Source organism: Coloeus monedula, assembly GCF_965178545.1.
Source record: "Coloeus monedula genome assembly, chromosome: 2".
In the NCBI taxonomy this organism is placed as follows: Eukaryota; Metazoa; Chordata; class Aves; order Passeriformes; family Corvidae; genus Coloeus; species Coloeus monedula.
The window spans coordinates 25,113,052-25,129,218 of record NC_138782.1 but is presented as its reverse complement, the minus strand read 5'-3'; the positions used below and the strand labels follow the sequence as shown (position 1 = coordinate 25,129,218).

General features: G+C 48.1%; 1 protein-coding gene across 2 annotated transcripts in view; it reads left to right on the top strand.

The window, feature by feature from the left end:
• VASH2 (vasohibin 2) overlaps positions 1 to 16,167 on the top strand; it is a gene marked incomplete at its 5' end in the record, with an annotated part of 32,004 nt that overhangs the window by 12,654 nt on the left and 3,183 nt on the right. The window contains 3 exons of one of the 2 annotated variants that reach the window (XM_082303057.1): positions 3,791 to 3,865; positions 12,216 to 12,597; positions 14,473 to 14,588. In XM_082303057.1, the coding sequence (XP_082159183.1) occupies positions 3,791 to 3,865; positions 12,216 to 12,597; positions 14,473 to 14,588 (573 nt within the window). The remainder of the gene's footprint in view (positions 1 to 3,790; positions 3,866 to 12,215; positions 12,598 to 14,472; positions 14,589 to 16,167) is intronic. The other variant, XM_082303058.1, reaches the window with a different exon arrangement.

Sequence of the window (16,167 nt, the reverse complement as noted above, 5' to 3'; positions counted from 1 at the left end):
CCCAGCTGTCTGATATAAGACTGTAAGGAATAGCTATACATGTGAAATCTTTTCAGGTAACTGTCAAGATTTAAGGAAAATCCCAGAAGCAAACTCTGCTAAGGGAGGGGATTGAAATGCTTGATGCTATTTTAAAATTCTTTTCTGCTTTCCTTAAATCTCCTTTCACAAGTTTAACTGTGCAGACTTTTTGGTCATTATTAACGTCTGAGACAGTGTGATAGGAATTTAGGAGTTAGAGAAAAGGGGGAAAGGACAAATCAAAGAGTACCTGTAAGGAGTTGTTTTCAAATGAGCTGAATGGTCTGTAATTTGCCATAGGTCATTTTCCATAGATCCCTTAGAGAGCTGACAAGCAGCCTCCAACCATTAATATTTGTGATAGGGAGCATGGGGAGGGTGGGTGCTGGGGAAGGCAAAGATAGCAGCTTTTAAAAAGATAAGTCTAGGAACTTTGAGTTTATCTGCAGTTCAAGGGAAGGGAAAGGCAACATTAATATTGTTGGGCATGGTTTGTTTCTGAGAATTTTCTTCTATGAGGGTGAAAGAGCTTTTGTCAACCAGGGAGAAGACGTGGGTATAGTAACTTCTTGTTTTAGTGTGGCTTTTGATAAGGCCACTTTGAGTCTAAATAAAACTATTTAATGTAAGGACCCAACTTGGTGAAAGGCAGCACGTAGAAAGTGTCACTTTATCAATCTTTCCTAGCAGAGATTGTGAGTTGAAGTGTGCAGTGTCTGTCCCAGCTCAGTTTTTTCTTAGTGGTATGGGTAAGACTAATTGTTTGCTGATGGATGGTTTGCAGTCCAGGCTGGACAAAGTGACAAGGCTTTGAAAAGTGAAATTGGGATATTCAGAGTGATCTCTTGGGCTGGAACAAACAGGAGATAATTTAGTGAGGGCAAATGCAGAGGAGGGTTTGGGAATAGCCAGCTGTGGAGAACAAAAGGCTAGTTTTGCAAAGAAGAAGATGAGCTTAAAAAAATTAAAGAAACCAAACAAAATTCACCAAAAAAGCCCAAGCAAAAAAATCCCCACCCCTAACAAAAAAAACCTCCCAACCAACCCACAAAATAAACCCACCAAAAAAACCACCAGAACCCAATTCAGTGTGGGCCAACAGGGAAAAGCCAACAGCACACTGACTTGGTTGCAAATACACACCGAAAGATGGATTCAGAAGGAAATTGGTCTGTTTGTACTGTTGTGGCCTTAGCCAAAGGACTGTGAGAAGTTGAAGGGATTCCAAAATTGAAAGAAACATTGTCCTGAAATCATAACCTAAAGGAGAAGCTTTCTGGGAGAGTGAGGGAAGAATTAAATAAAAATTGGTGTCTGCTTTCTCATGTTCACAGAGGAGAGGGTAGATTACAGTCTTTTGCATATACAAATGTCTGTAGCAAGAGGAGAGATAATAAGTGGTCTCCATACCCACTGTGGAGAGCAGAAATAGCTCCTGATATAATTTGCAAAAAGGGAAGGATTTAGTTTAAACATTAGGGGACCTTCTTAGATGCAAGGTTAAGTATAGGATAGATTAGCTAGTGGGTTCCCAGGCTTTTGAGAAGCCAGTTGAAAGTAGACTGAAAAATAATCTGTGAGGAGTGATTTAGATTTGGCTTGTGCTACCTTGGGCAGAGCAGTGGCTTGGGGATTCTCCAGAGGCTCTGCTTCCAATACAAACACAGGGTTTAAGCCCATGCTTCAACTCAAACTTGTTAAAAGTGGAAGAACTCTCAGTGGCTCTTGAACTGGGTCATGCACATAAACCCTGCGGTGTGTGCTGTAAATGCAGAGAGGAAGCAAACTGTTTGCAGAGTATTCCCCAGGATTCCAGGATGGATGTGTGTTGAGGGCACAGCCTGCCCCAGGGCTGCAGGTGGGTGCTGGTTTGCTGAGCACTGGTGGTGCCTCCTGAGCGGTGCTCCCCTTGCGCAGACCCTCATCACTGTCCTGCTCCAGAGGTGTCTCTGAGCTGCCAGGTCCTGCTGCAGCTCCTGGATCCAGGTGTAGGTTGCTGCGTGTGCCTGAGGAGGAGATGCTGGCCCTGCCCCTACCCCTCAGACTGTGTTAACCAGGCACAGGTCACACTAAAGAGCTTGAAGATAAATAACTTTACAAGCTGACATTTTTCCTCATGATGCACGTTCATAATCAGCTGTCTTTTTCTGTTGGTTTTTTTTTTTTTGTAACTCCCATGTAGTTAGAAGATAGGAAATTCAATGGATTATCTTGTTTATGGTTACCTCCCACGCCTCATCTGCATGTAACACTTCTGAGACAGAGATGGGGCTTTGCAGTGGCCACTGTGATGACCAGCACTGGGGAGCCTCTGCGGGGGATGAAGGAGCCCCATTGTGTGCCCTGGCCGGGGCTGCTCTGTGCTTCCAGCAGTTCTGTGGGGTTCTGTGACTGATTGTGAGTGTGGAGGAGGCAGGCAAAGTCTAATTAGTCTTCTGTACTGCAGGCAGAGTGTAAGGGGTGGTTGTTTACAAATGAAAAGATAGTTTCTAACTTAGATAAATGGGACATGGAATGGCTGTGACAGGCTGTAATAGCAGTGGAAGCTCTGTTGTCACTTGCACTCAGTACAAGGTTTAAAATGCATGAGGTGGGTGAATCAGAAAGTGGGGGAAACAGACTCTGATGGTTTTGGATGCATATTTTCATAATCTTCTCTAATACAAATATTTTTGTCATTTAATGCTGTGTTTCCTTACAGTAGGGATCTGTTTACAAAAGCTCTTCCCAGGGAAAGGATATGGATAGAGAAGACTATCTAAGAAGAAGTTATCCTTTGGCTTAGTTTTCAGCTGTGACTATTCTAGGGGGCAGTTTTTTGGTGTGTCATTGGATGAGCCTCTTCTGGCCTTTTTTAGGCTCCTTCCAGTATTTTTTTTTTTCCAAACTGTCCAGGATTTCAGGATCTGTTTGTGGAAGGGGATAGGTTACCTACTAGGTTAATAGTGCAGTGTCAGTCTGGCACAACGGCTTTCTCAGCTGACGTGAGGTTGCTTGTTGCTTGTCATGGTGTTGTGTCCCTGTCAAATAATTGTACTCCAAAGATACAGTCTAGAATGTAACTAAACTCTGTGAATGTGCAAAAGCCTGGGCATGAATAGTTTCCTGCACTCCTGCAGGAAATTGTGTGGCATTTGCCACTTTCCCTGTCCACAGGAGATGTGGAGCAGCAGCAAGACAATAACTCAGCTTGTAGTGGTGTGAAGTGTCTGTGTTGGTGGAGCTTTCTGCAGAGCAGGCTTTATAAAAAGGCAATAAATTCTGGTCTGCAGCCATAGCTATGGGATTATGGAGGCATTTGTAGCTTTCAGGGGGCTATGTAACCATCCTCTCCTGGTTCGTTTTTGGTTTGGTTTTTTTTGTCGCCAGAGGAGAGCCAGGGTTGTTTTGAAAATAAGCTAAACTCAGTCCTGCCCTGGGATTTCCCTGACTGCCAGCTTGTGCAGTTCAGCGGGGCTTTGTGTTACAGTCTGAGGTGATGCTCATGGAGTTGCTGCAAGAGGCAGAGAGGACTGCATTCCTCCCATCCACCTTCAGAGGTGGAAGGCACTGGGATGCCAAATAATCTTTTTTTTTTTATCTTCCTTTTTTTTTCTGCTCCAGTCATCCTCCAGAAGTCAAGAGGACTCTGGCAAGTCACTGAAGGGGAGAATCAAGTTCACCAGCTCTTGCTGAGATAGGAACTGGAGGTGCCTGGCTCTCGCTCTATGAGAGGACTCTTTGATTACTCTAGCTGGAAGGACTGAAAAATGTTTTGTTTCTGTTCTAGGTTAATGGAGACAGCAAAAGAAATGACCAGGGAGTCCTTACCTATCAAATGCCTTGAAGCAGTTATCCTGGGGATGTATCCTTTCACATGCCTGTGACTTTTTGCACTGCATCTCTGTTTAATACATTGCCCCTCCTGGATGGTGTTTGAGAGGGTTGCAGCCAAAGGTGAGTGACAGCAGCTTGGGGGGCTGCCCTGGTATCGATCACTAAAGTTGCTGAAATGCCTGGGTTTGTAGGTAGGAGTTGGCATGCCGTGTGCCCAGGTCACAAGTGTTGTGATTTGGCCATGCAGACTTTGCCTCCTGCCCTGGTGATCTGCATCATGTCAGGATGTGACCCAAAGTGCCCAGATAAGTACCTGTCTACACAATCCTCTTTTTCTTTGTTAGCATTTCTCTGTTGGTTGTTGGAGCTTGGTAACACCCGAGGAGCGTGGGTTCTGTTCTGTGTTTGTCTGATGTTTTACATGGCCAAGTCGTGTTAGCTTTTGTCTCCCACAGCTTTGTGCAGAAATATGTGTATTATAGTTAAATATTTGAGCTTCCCCTTAACATAATGCTTGCTTCCTACTCAGTCTTCAGTCATTTAGACATTGACTTGCTTCTCCGCCCTCTTGTGCTGTCACTGATAAATCAACCTGCACCATCCTAAAACACTGGAGGAGGGCAAGGCAGGGCTGCAGGAACACATCTCGTCAGAAATGATCAAGTTTCATTTAAAACATACGCCGACCCAAAATAAGCCCCGAAGCAAACCATCTCCTGGGATGTCTCTGTGGCGTTTTGCTGGCTGCTGCTGCCCCCTCCCGTGGGAGAAGGAGCCAGCAGAGCCTGGCAGGTAGTGTCTGTGAGAAGGGATGGCTGCTGGGGGGTGGGAAGGGGATGTGGGCTGAGCAACGTGTGCCAGGGATAGGCCTTGGATTTAAGTCTGAGAGGTGGCTCTGGCTGACAGGGCTTCCCTTGGGAATGCTGACAGGCTCTGCTTGCAGCTGGATGTATTGGGGTCCTGGGGGCTTGATGTCAACAAGAGACTCAAACCCCCTTCAAAGCCCTTCCAGAAGGAGAAATCACAGAATCGTAGAATATCCTGAGTTGGAAGGAACCCACAAGAACCATCGAAGTTCAGCCCCTGTGTTGTCCAAATGCTTCTTGAACTCTGTCAGGCTTGGTGCTGTGACCACTTCCCTGGGGAGCCTGTTCCAGTGCCCAGCCACCCTCTGGATGAAGAACCCTTTCCTAATATCCAGCCTAAATGTCCCCTGACACAGCTTCAGGCCATTCCCTGAGGTCCTGTCACTGGGCACCCCAGGGCAGAAATCAGTGCCTGCCCCTTTTTCCCCTCACGAGGAAGTTGTAACTGCAATGAGGTCTCCCCTCAATCTCCTTCAGGCTGAACAAGCCAAGTGACCTCAGCCACTCCTTGTGAGGCTTCCCCTCAAGGACCATCTTCACTGCCCTCTTTTGGATACTCTTTAATAGGTTTATATCCTTTTTATATTGTGGCACCCCAAACTGCCCCCAGCACGCGAGGTGAGGCCACCCCAGTGCAGAGCAGAGCAGGACAATCCCCTCCCTTGCCCAGCTGGTGATGCTGTGCCTGATGCCCCCCAGGACAGGGTTGGCCAGGGAGCTGCTGACTTACATTCCCTCTCTGTGTTGCTGCTCTCCAGCCTCTCATTCCCCATTCTGTCCACACAACCAGGCGTGCCCTGTCCCAGGTGCAGAATCTGGCACTTGCCTTTGTTAAACTTCATAGGTTGGTGATTGCCCAACTTTCTGATTTGTCGAGGTCTGTCTGCAGGGCCTCTCTGCCCTTAAGGGAGTCAGCAGCTCCTCCCAGTTCTGTGTCATCAACAAACTTACTAAGCATCCCTTTGAGTCTTGCACCCAGGTAATTTGTGGAGATGTTGAACTGGCCTTGAAATGGAGCTCTGCGGAACCCCACTGCCGAGTGGTTGCCAGCCTGATGTAACCCCATTTGCTGTAACCTTTTGTGTCTGACCTTTGAGCCTGTTGCTCACCCATTGTGTTGTGTATTTCTCTAGCTGTATGCTGGGTATTTTGTCCAAGAGAATACTATGAGTAACAGTATTGAAAGCTTTCCTGAAGTCCAGAAGTTTACATTAACTAGTTTCCCTTGAAATGATGGTAGTGGATCTGTTATGCTTGTCCTTGTGTCAGGGTTGTGTCCCAAACTGTTTGGGGATGAAAGGGATGCAGGGAATAATCCCCAGGTGGAGTTGATGATGCTCTGCAGTGTCAGTGTGGCTTGCAGTGCTGTATTTCTAGCAAAGAACCGAATATTCCATATATCAGGGGAGCAAAGGGTGATTAGGGGCCTACAGATAACCATGATAACCTAGAAGTGTTGTTGCTGGTTTTTCTGCTTGCCTCATACCTGACTTGTGGGTTCAGTTTGGTGGTTTTGGGGTCTTTTTTGAGAAGGAAGCAAAATATTTGAAAGCTGTATGTTATACTATTTGTTGTCATTTAAAGTTTCTTCAGAGTTAAGAGAGATATGAATTTTTCTGTCTCTAGATGCTAATTAAAAAAACCCAAACTTATGGCAAGCTTTTTTTTTTTTTTTTTCAAAAATTGAGAAGGTTTAGCCAGGGGGGAGTTTGGGACAGAGTTATCTTTCTAGGACTTTTGCTTCCTGTGTTGAAAGTCTCTGTGTGAGAGCAGGGACTGTCTGCTGGCTGGTGGTCCAGTAAGAGATGCATTAAAGTTTAGAAGATTCCTGCAGTACAAACCCCAGGTATTTTGCTTGAGGTATGGGTACACAAAGAGTGTTGCCACCTGAATTTGTGTGTCTGAGAAGTGGCTGGTAGGGAGCCTGTGCCCATATGGAACCTCATAGTGCCGTGATGCATGTGCAGCATGAGGGGTTTTGGGAGGCATCTTTGTCATGGCACGTGGGGAAGTTGGCTGATTTTTGTCAGCCATGAAGTTTTGATCTTCAGCATTGCCCTGTGGATGCAGACAGTGAGGCCAGCAGCATTCCTAGGTCAGCTGTTGTCCAGAGAAGATGTGCTTACCCTCTCCCGAGTGTCCAGCTAGTGCCTTCACACAGGCCTGAGCTGAGCAGCCCTCCTGTGTGTGTGTTAACTTCTTGTACCATGCCATGTCTCTGGAAATAAGGTACTGCTTGTAATTTGTGTGCTGGCAGGCCTTGAGTGTTGCTTGGATACTGAAAAAGCACAACCCACTCCAGCGGACCCTCGGCGTGAGCCTTCCTTCAAAGGCTGGCTCGCGCAGAGCAGCTTAGCAAGATGTTGCTTTAATTGAGCTGCTTGCTGGCTCGTGCAATTTACTGTGTGACTTCTTATAAAATGCTTCTGTAATCCCTCTTGGTGCAGAATTAAGTTTTGCATAATTGCCAATGTACTTGATCTTGGAGCGTTTTTACAGGGCAGTGAGGTAAAGTACTGAGCTGCCCTGTCTGCATGCAGCAAGGAAGCAGCTGCTCTGAGATGACTGAAAGCTCAAACAGATCTTCCAGTATTATTTTGCAGCAGTCTGCACAGCTCTTTTTCTCTGTGTAGCTGTCTGAACTGGCTTCATATCTTTCTGCTTACATGATCTACTTGTCAGTGCCTAACCAGAAGCATTCCTCCTGCTTCGTTCCCCAGGGCATTTCTCAGTTCAGTTGTAAATCAGCTGAGTAATGGTGCGTTCAGCCCACTCTTTCTGAGCAAAGATCCAATTGATTTGAGCTCATGAAAGGGAATAGTAAACCAGAAAGTGCCAAGGGAATTTTCTCTGTGCTGCATTCACTTTATTAAAACTTGGAGAGCAAAATATCAGCGGGGGAGAGGGAAGCTGCACACTGCATCCCTCCTCGGGGAGTCTAGCGGAGCGCATCCGTGTTGGCTGAGCATCACTCACTCCCGTTGCCTTCAGCATCCTTCTCCCAGTTCATGTGAGGTAATGCTTGGACCCGCACAGGGTATTAGACCCCCTGGCCAATAATATCATCAAACAAGGAAGAGAAGAGAGTGTCTCAGGAGTGAGAAATTATTCAACAGCTTCTGCACTATTCCTTCTGTGGATGCAATCACTTTATCACCACTGGAGACCTGGGTCCATCCATCTTCTCCAGCCCAGCAGGTACATCCCTGGGCTGGGAGCAAGTGTTTTCGGTAAGGGGAAGAGTTTCTTGCAGTCATTGCAGGATATTGATGTCTGTGTAGTGCTCCTCTTTGCCTCCTGCATGCTTGTCTACAACTTGACCCACTTGCTAACTGAAATATGGGAAAGGAGGATCCTGCTGAATATCTACAGCCCCTCTGGTAGCTATGAAGAGCTGGGAGAGAGCTTTTAATTGCTTACATTGTCATGGTCTAATTTTTAGATAGTCACCTCTGACTGCAGCCAGGCACTGGAGAGTAGGTTTCCCAATCCAGGGGATGTCAGCCTGGCAGTCCCGCTTTGGGAAGCTGAACCAGATGCTTGAGCCTTTCCTACATGGACACTGGAGCTGCCAGGGGGAACTCTGGGCCCTCTGTGTAGACAATATCCAGATGGAGGCTCAGTAGCCCTCTGCCTCACAGTAAGCAATCCCGAGCCCATGGGAAATGCTGCCTAACTCCTATTGGAAACCTCTCTGAGTGTTTACTGCTGGTGGTTGGAGGCCCTCTGAGCAATTGCTTGGAAAAACAGCTCTTCTGGTTTTACTGAAGCCTTATCAGATGGTTTTGAAGTGCGAGGTTGATTTTCCTCCTGCTCCGCGTCTTGTTCTGTGCTAGCAGCTTCAGCATTGCAGATGTAACTAAAGCCGCTTCCTTGCTCCCAGCCTGCTGCCATCCCTCCAGCTCACTGCTGCCCAGTGGTACTTGCTCATGGCCCCAGCCCCTGGGAGTGGCAGGAGGGGGGAGGACCAGACACTCTGTAGTTTTCTGTGCTCATCTTGACCAGACTTCAGCAAAAAACGCCCTTGCTGGGCTCTTAAGACATGAAGCACTGTCCCTTTCCAGGTATAGATTCCAGCACTTGCCCTTGTTAAACTTTGTGTGGTTGGTGGTTGCCCATCTCTCCAATTTGTTGAGATCTCTCTGCAGGCTCTCTCTGCCCTTGAAGGAGTCAACAGCTCTTCCCAGTTTGGTGCTGTCCCCAAACTTACTTATTCCCTTGAGTTCTGTGTCCAAGTTGTTAATGAAGATGTTGAGGAGATCTGGGCTGAGGATGGAGCCCTGCAGAGCCCCTCTAGTGACTGGACTCGGGGCTGATGTTACCCATTCACTGGGACTCTTTTGTGCCTGATCTGTGAGCTTCTTGTGCTTCAGTTTCTGCCTGTTGCCTCTTGTGCTGTTGGTTGGCACCACAGAGAAGAGCCTGGCTCCATCATCTTGATTGACATGAAGACCCAGGATCAGGAGGCCACTGAGCTTTGCTGCAGCTGCTTTTGCCCTCTCCTGCTCTGCACTGCTTCTCTATTGTGACATGTAATTTACTCCCCGACTCTCCATCCTGCAGTTACAGTCCCAGCTCAAAAGTGTGATTACAGCTGCAGCATTGCTGTATGGTTGCCTTTTGTTTGCCACAATACAGCTCTCCTTGGGCAGAGCAGAAAGGAAAAGCTATTAATAATGATGCATGGACAGAGGGGAAGATCTGACGTGCCTTTCCAGCCCATTTGCTGCGTATTTCATCTCGGGTGGGGACTCTCATTAACCAGTCCCTCAGCAGAAGCAACCTGTACCTAAAGGTTAATTTCCACAGTGGTTGTTGCTGGGTTATTTGATGGTGGGTAATTTCTGCCCTCAAAAGATTCTTTTACTTCTACTAACTGTATAATGAGATTAAATTGCAACTTCTCTGAGACCTCGTGGCAGAAGTGTGTATGTGTGGCAGGTGGCCACCAAAGCTTTGTATGGAATTAATAGAAAGGCACTGGGGGAGCAGAGAGAAAACCCTTTCATAATGATGGGGAAAAATAGTGGCGATGTTTGAAAGCTTCATAGGTGTTAATAAAAGATAGTGCTTTTTCAGTTACACAGAATGATAAATACAATGGGCTTTTGCAAGAATCAGTCCGTAGGACACAAAATATTGTAACGTGACTTTGATGTACACAGGATGCACCTTTTAAGGCCCGAAGCAAGGTGACCTTTTAAATGAGGTGAGTGTGTGCTGAGTTTTCCAGTTGACATAATGGCACTAGGGCCCATTCTGCCCTTGCAGTTTATTTATAATCTTTAGTTATAAATCGTCTACTGATGGTGGAGGGGCAGGTATTTTTCTTGGAGAAGCTAGTCCTGAGGCAGCAGTAATCCAGTGAGACCACCTAAGGCATGTAGAGCTGTTTCTGTTCTGTGTTGGTGTAGGTGGTATTGGGGTGGGCTTTGGCAGTCGCTGCAGGGTGATGGCAGTGGGGTAGCAGGTGGGTGCACATGGCATTGGCTGGGTGACAGATGTATGGGGTAGGGAGGGCTGTGCTCTGCTGTGCACAGTCTTCCAGACTTGTGGTCATACAGACAGTGAAGTGCATGCACCGTGAGCTGAGCCCACAGTGTTGTCTGTTCCTTTACCCTCTAATATGTTTTCTCCAGGCTGGTAAAGCTGATGACATCTAGCACTGAATGCAGCTAAACATGTTTGACATGGACCCAAAAACCTTCCCTGTGGCTGTTCTGAAAGTTTTGCGCCAATGTGTTTTTCTTGGCCTGTTTTTTTTGTTTGTTTGTTTGTGAAACTCCTTGCTCTTGACCTCAGATTCTGGGCAGTTCATGAACCTCTTATTAGTTGGTTTCTGCATTTACCCGGAAGCCAAAAGTTTAAATATGTGAAATTCTACAAACACTGGGTGAAATATCCCCATGAGAAAATGGTTTAGAGAGAGATGAGAGCCACTGGATGCTTTGCATGCATCCCTGTAGAACGAAGAGGTGAAATGTGGGGTGCAGGCAGGGGTCAACAGCCCAGGGAGTCACACTGGTGGTGAGGTGGTGGCATGTCAAACTGGGCAGAACCAGAACTGAGCCCAAACTGTGTTTTACAGTCTTGATACAAAGGTTTTTTGTGCTCTCAGTTTCCCAGCAGCTGTCAGGCAGCCGTGCTATGCAGGCAGGGGAGGAAGGCTGGTCACAATAACATCCCAGGATATCTCAGCTGTGCAGTGACTCTTGTTTCAGTGCTGTTGAATACCTCCTTTTTGGGCATGAGGCAGGGAGAGGAGGGGATGCTGGCAATCCCCAGAGCAGAATCCTGGTCTGAGGAGGTTCCTACAGCTTCAGTGGGAGCTGAGGCCACTCGTCCATCTGTCAGGATGCCCTGACACTATCCTGGCAGTGCCTGCCTTTTGGGCTGCTGTATTTTGTAGTGGCAGCACCATGACCAGCTGATTCAGGGGATGGCTCCAAGGTTGCAGCAGGTGCCTCTGGCTGGAGTAACCCCAGGCTAGAGCGTTTTGCTCCAGCCTTTTCTGGTCATCCCTCCTCCATCCCCCAGGCGTGGGTGGGGGCCTCAGCTGCAGAGGGGAAGGGCACCTGCTGTCCCAGGGGCCAGGTGCCAGCACGTGGAGCCAGGGTGAGTTTCAGCTGTCCCGGGATTAGCAGCGGGGAGCTGTGTGCAACGTAGGTGCTGACGCAAAGCTGCTTGCGTGAGGGATTCTCAGCCTGTCCTTTCCCTGGCACGGGCCAGCAGCCTCCCGAGGAGGTGACCTGCACGTAGCTCCCCTCTGAGATCACACGCTGCACTAGCATGGAGCTTGGTCCTGGCCCTTGCATGTGGTGCCTTTGAAATGGCCAGTCAGTGATTCCAGGGACAGGGTTTGCTTTTTAAGAATGTTGTTTCTGACCATGTCTCTGTGCTTATCTAATTAGTTATCCATCTCAGAGCTTTCCTTTGGTTCCTCTCAGCAATGTGTTACGAGGGTGACATGCTAAAACACTCAGTATGAGGAGTGGCAATACTGAGGGCCAGTTTACAGAAGGAAAGGCAGACTGTCACCTTGGAGAGGAATAAATCCAAATCTCTTGGTACTATTTGAAGACATGAGAAAATTAGGCTCAGTAAACTAAGTTGTATCAAACCCTCAAGAAAGGGAGGTAAACACTTTTGCCTTTGGAAGCGTGGGAGTTTGATGTTGGTATCAAATGGGGAGCTTCCACAGATCTAGGGAGGGTGGTCTCTCTTCGGGTGTGCTGACCTGAACAGTGTTGGGGTTTTTATCTTTCCCCTAAGTGTGATTAAGAGTCATTCTTATTCTTCCCTGTCTGAACCATTGCATCTTATTTTCCAAGCAGTGAGATGGGCTTTGGCAGCACTGGCTGTTTCTGGGCTCAGTGAGAACAAGTTTGTGTTTGCAAGAAAGCCCTTTGCCCTGGCAGTTAAAAACCCCAAACCTGCTGAAGATGTTTTCCAGGTGCAGTTGTACCTGCTGCTTTCCCAGCACCGTTGTTGCCTTGATGCAGTGCACCCCAGCTACTTAACAAATGGGCAGCCCTCCGTGGAACGATTCCCCATCAGCTTTAAAACCCACTTCTCAGGGAACTATTTTCATCACGTGGTGCTTGGGATTTACTGCAACGGCCGCTACGGCTCGCTGGGCATGAGCAGGCGATCGGATCTGATGGACAAACCTCTCACTTTCCGAACTCTGAGCGACCTCATCTTCGAATTCGAAGACTCCTATAAAAAGTACTTGCATTCAGTCAAAAAAGTCAAAATCGGATTGTACGTCCCGCACGAGCCGCACAGCTTTCAGCCCATCGAGTGGAAACAGCTGGTCCTCAACGTGTCCAAAATGATGCGCACAGAAGTCAGGAAGGAGCTGGAGAAGTTTGCCAGGGATATGAGGATGAAGGTAGGTCTGTGCATGTGGGTGTTGGGCTCAGGAGGCAGCTGTGCCTTGTCCCATCCTGCAGAGATGGGTCTTGCTCTGTGTCAGCAGGCCGATCCCAGTCATGCAGATATCAGGTGTGCTGGCAGTGAGCTTGCATCTGTCTCAGTGCTGCTTCCCCAGGATTTGGTGTGTTTTCAAGCCCTTATGGCTGTTTACTTGAAGGATCTCCCCTTCAGCTGGGGGAACACTTGAACCCATACTTGTCCCTGGCCATCAAGGAGCTGTTGCCCACTTGGCTTTCCTCAATGACTCCAGAAGAAGGTGGTTGGGAAGAATGAGCATGGCTGGGGCTGGAACTGCTGGGAAGAGTGGCCTGGTCGCAGGTAGGGGTCTCTGCTTTTTGCACCTGAGCTGCAAGAGGTGCCATGGGACATCTGTGTCAGTGGTTGCCTCTCCTTGCAGGACATGCCAGGGGGCTGATGTCCACCACCCTCAGCTAAATCACAGAACAGGTTACATGGGAAAGGCAAGTAAATTGACTCCCTGACAGACTGGTGCTTCCCTGCTGGCTGGTTGGACTGAAGAGCTCATTGGGAAACAATGGGGAGACAGGGCAGGCTGCCAGGGGGCTGCAGGGTTTGGCTGCCCTTGGGGATGAGGGGTGTCCCTGACCGTGCCTCTGAGCCTGGCATGGGCGAGGAGCTGTTTGTGGTCGTGGTGGAAGCAGATTTGGTGCCTGTCCAGCTGGCTGCCAGCAGCGAGAGCAGAGCAGGTGTGTTGCTAAGTATGGGTCTGGCTCTTGAGGAGAGGTATGTATGTAGCATTGTGTCCAAGTTATTCTGGGATCTCATCCCCTTCTGTGCTAAAGAATGGCTCCTACGTAGCAGCCGCGTGCCGTTTTGGCTGAGGCACCTGCCCCCTTGCCCTGACCTTAGGTGAGCCTTGCCAGTGGCATCGTAGCCCCTATGTTCTGCTGCCATCTCTCCTGCCCTGCCAAGGAGTTTTGAGGGACACCTTGTACCATGCTATCACCTTAAACATACGGGCTTGATTACTGATGTAGTTAAGTTTGGGTTTTTTTCCTTCTTCTCTATTCATACGCTTTTAATACTATCCAGAGAGCAAACAACTGAATCAGGCTCGAGTTGAAGAAGTCCATATGGGTAGATGACTTACTGAATTTTGTACTTGCTTTTGATAGAGGGACCAGCTCTCTGTGTGTGCTGAGCTGGGACACTGGGTCTAGTCCTTGTGAGTGCCTGAGGGCCTGGACCACAGCCCTGAACCCTTGAAGGCCGAAGGCCCTGCATCTGGTCTTTCTCTTGAGTTACTACAGAATTCGAGCTGCTTGGTTCAGAGGGCTTCCATTGTGAGTGGGCTGAATTTGGAGGATCAGGTCTTTCAAACAGTCCAGAGTGTGGGTGTAATGCTTATGGCCCTCTGATGTTGGGAGGACCTGGAGGATGGGGCAAGTTGGAGACCTACTGAAAAGCCTCACTGTCAGAGTTCAGCCTGAGAGAGGGTCACCTCTGTTGAGAGAAAAGCTGGAGAGGGTGATTTGTCTGCCTGAGTTTCTTTCAGCTGAGGCTCAAAGCCATTTTTCTTATCTCTTGCTGTTGCCAGCTCTGAAGAAAGCTGTGGATGAGACAGTATTCAGTTGGGAACTGAACTGGCGATACCAACTAATTTTTGCAGGGGGCCCCTGAACAGCTATCACATGATAACAGCTTTGAGTTCCTCTTAACCTGGGCAGGGTTTGAATAAGCCCCAAGGGACTGAAGGCTCTTTGTGTGCCATCCCTGCTACTGTAAGAGGCTCTTTATTTTAATTTTTTTATTTGCAGTGAATCATTGCCTTTATTGAAGGCCACTTCCTTCCCTCCCCTGTCTCTCACAGATTCTGAAACCCTCAAGTGCCCATTCTCCGATGAAGGAGAGACCCCGGGGTAAGTCGCTGTCCCCTCGCCGGAGGCAGGGCAGCCCTCAGAGGCGGGCCTGCAGGAGAGATAAATCGTGAGTATTCCTGCCACCATTCCTGCTGGGCCAGAAGGGAGGCTGGGGGTGTTTGCTGTACAAAACTTTGTGCTCTCTGGCACATACAGGAAAACTGCGCCAGGTACCTCAGCTACCAGAGAGGCTCCAGAAGCTGCTGGCACTGCTGATGTCCGGGCATTGCTGTGCTTCCTGCTGCCCGATGGCCCCTCTGTGCAGGGTCCTTGGACTGTCCAGCTTACAGGGGTGGTGGGGAAGTAAACCTGTTCTCTTTCCAGAGTGAAAACATCACTTGGATTGTATTCTTTGATTTTAATGGGCTTAAAAATACCCCAGACCACTTTCCATGTGTGTTGTAGCTAGGAGTTGTTCTTTAGCTGTGTGGGAAGGAAGGACTCACTGCATGCAATACCTCTAAATGGATAAAACTGAGCTTCCAGATCCACAGGCCTTTTACAGCCACTGGCAATTCAGACTCCCTTACCTTAGATGTGGAAGAGCTGAGTTTTAGCTGTACTGCTCTGTGCCAGGAAGCTGACAACTGTGAAAGCCTATACGTAACCCAGATTAGTCACATATTTATGATCATTGCTTTTTAAATAGGCTCCCAGACTACTGTCTCAGCACTTATTTATTTATTTTAAAGCGGCTAACAAAGACATTAGACTAACCTTCTAAAGATAACTTCAAGATACATTAGCAGCAGATGATTTCACAGCAAGCTTTTATTTTTACATGTTCATTCACACTCAGTCCATGATGCTGTACTTTGGGTTTCATCACGGAGAGCTCCTTGTTTAGTGCAGAGATAATTATAGTTGCAATGGGCTCGGCTGCTTCAGGCTTCTTCACCTCCTAGATTCTCTTTGAGGAACAGTTTCATTTTTGAGTTTCTGATAGTGCTTCTGCAGTTGCTGGAGTGGATCATGTATTTCTAGAGGGGAGTGAGTGTCACTGGCCTTGGAGACTCTCCAGCAGAGCTGGTTTCCTGAAAGAGCTGCTGGGCATGTGGCTGCTCTGCAGTGACTGATCCCTCCTTGGCAGCTTTGCTTTTCCAGGACAGAAAGACAGGTAGTGTACAGGTGGCCCTGCAGTGGCTTCAGCACCTGTTACCTGCTCAGTGGTTCTGCTCTGTTGCTCTGTATCAAAAGCAAGTAAGTTACTCCAAAATAAACCCTGGGTCACCATGATAGAAGATGCAGGACCCAGATACAGCATGATGAGCTCTGAGCCCTGAAGGGGGAACAGCATCCTCTGGTCAGGAATGAGCTGAATGACACATCCCAGCATGTGCAGTGGTTGACATAAGGCAAGACATACAAGAGGAGAAATTGGGTATTCTCTTCTCCATATTGATGGATCTCTGAGAACCTGATGGAGTGAGAGGCCTTTGTGTTACACACAGAATGGGAATGACTCAGGTTTGCTAGGCTTCAGGCTGGAATGCTAGCTGAAGAATGGCTGTGCTTATCAACACTGTGTTTTGTTTCTTTGTGGATCTCTTACTCATGTGCTGTAATTACAGCTTTTTTGAGCTTGCTGGGGAGAGGGAGAGAAGTATTTTGCTCCAGTGTGAGCTTGCAGGGCCTGAATAAGACAT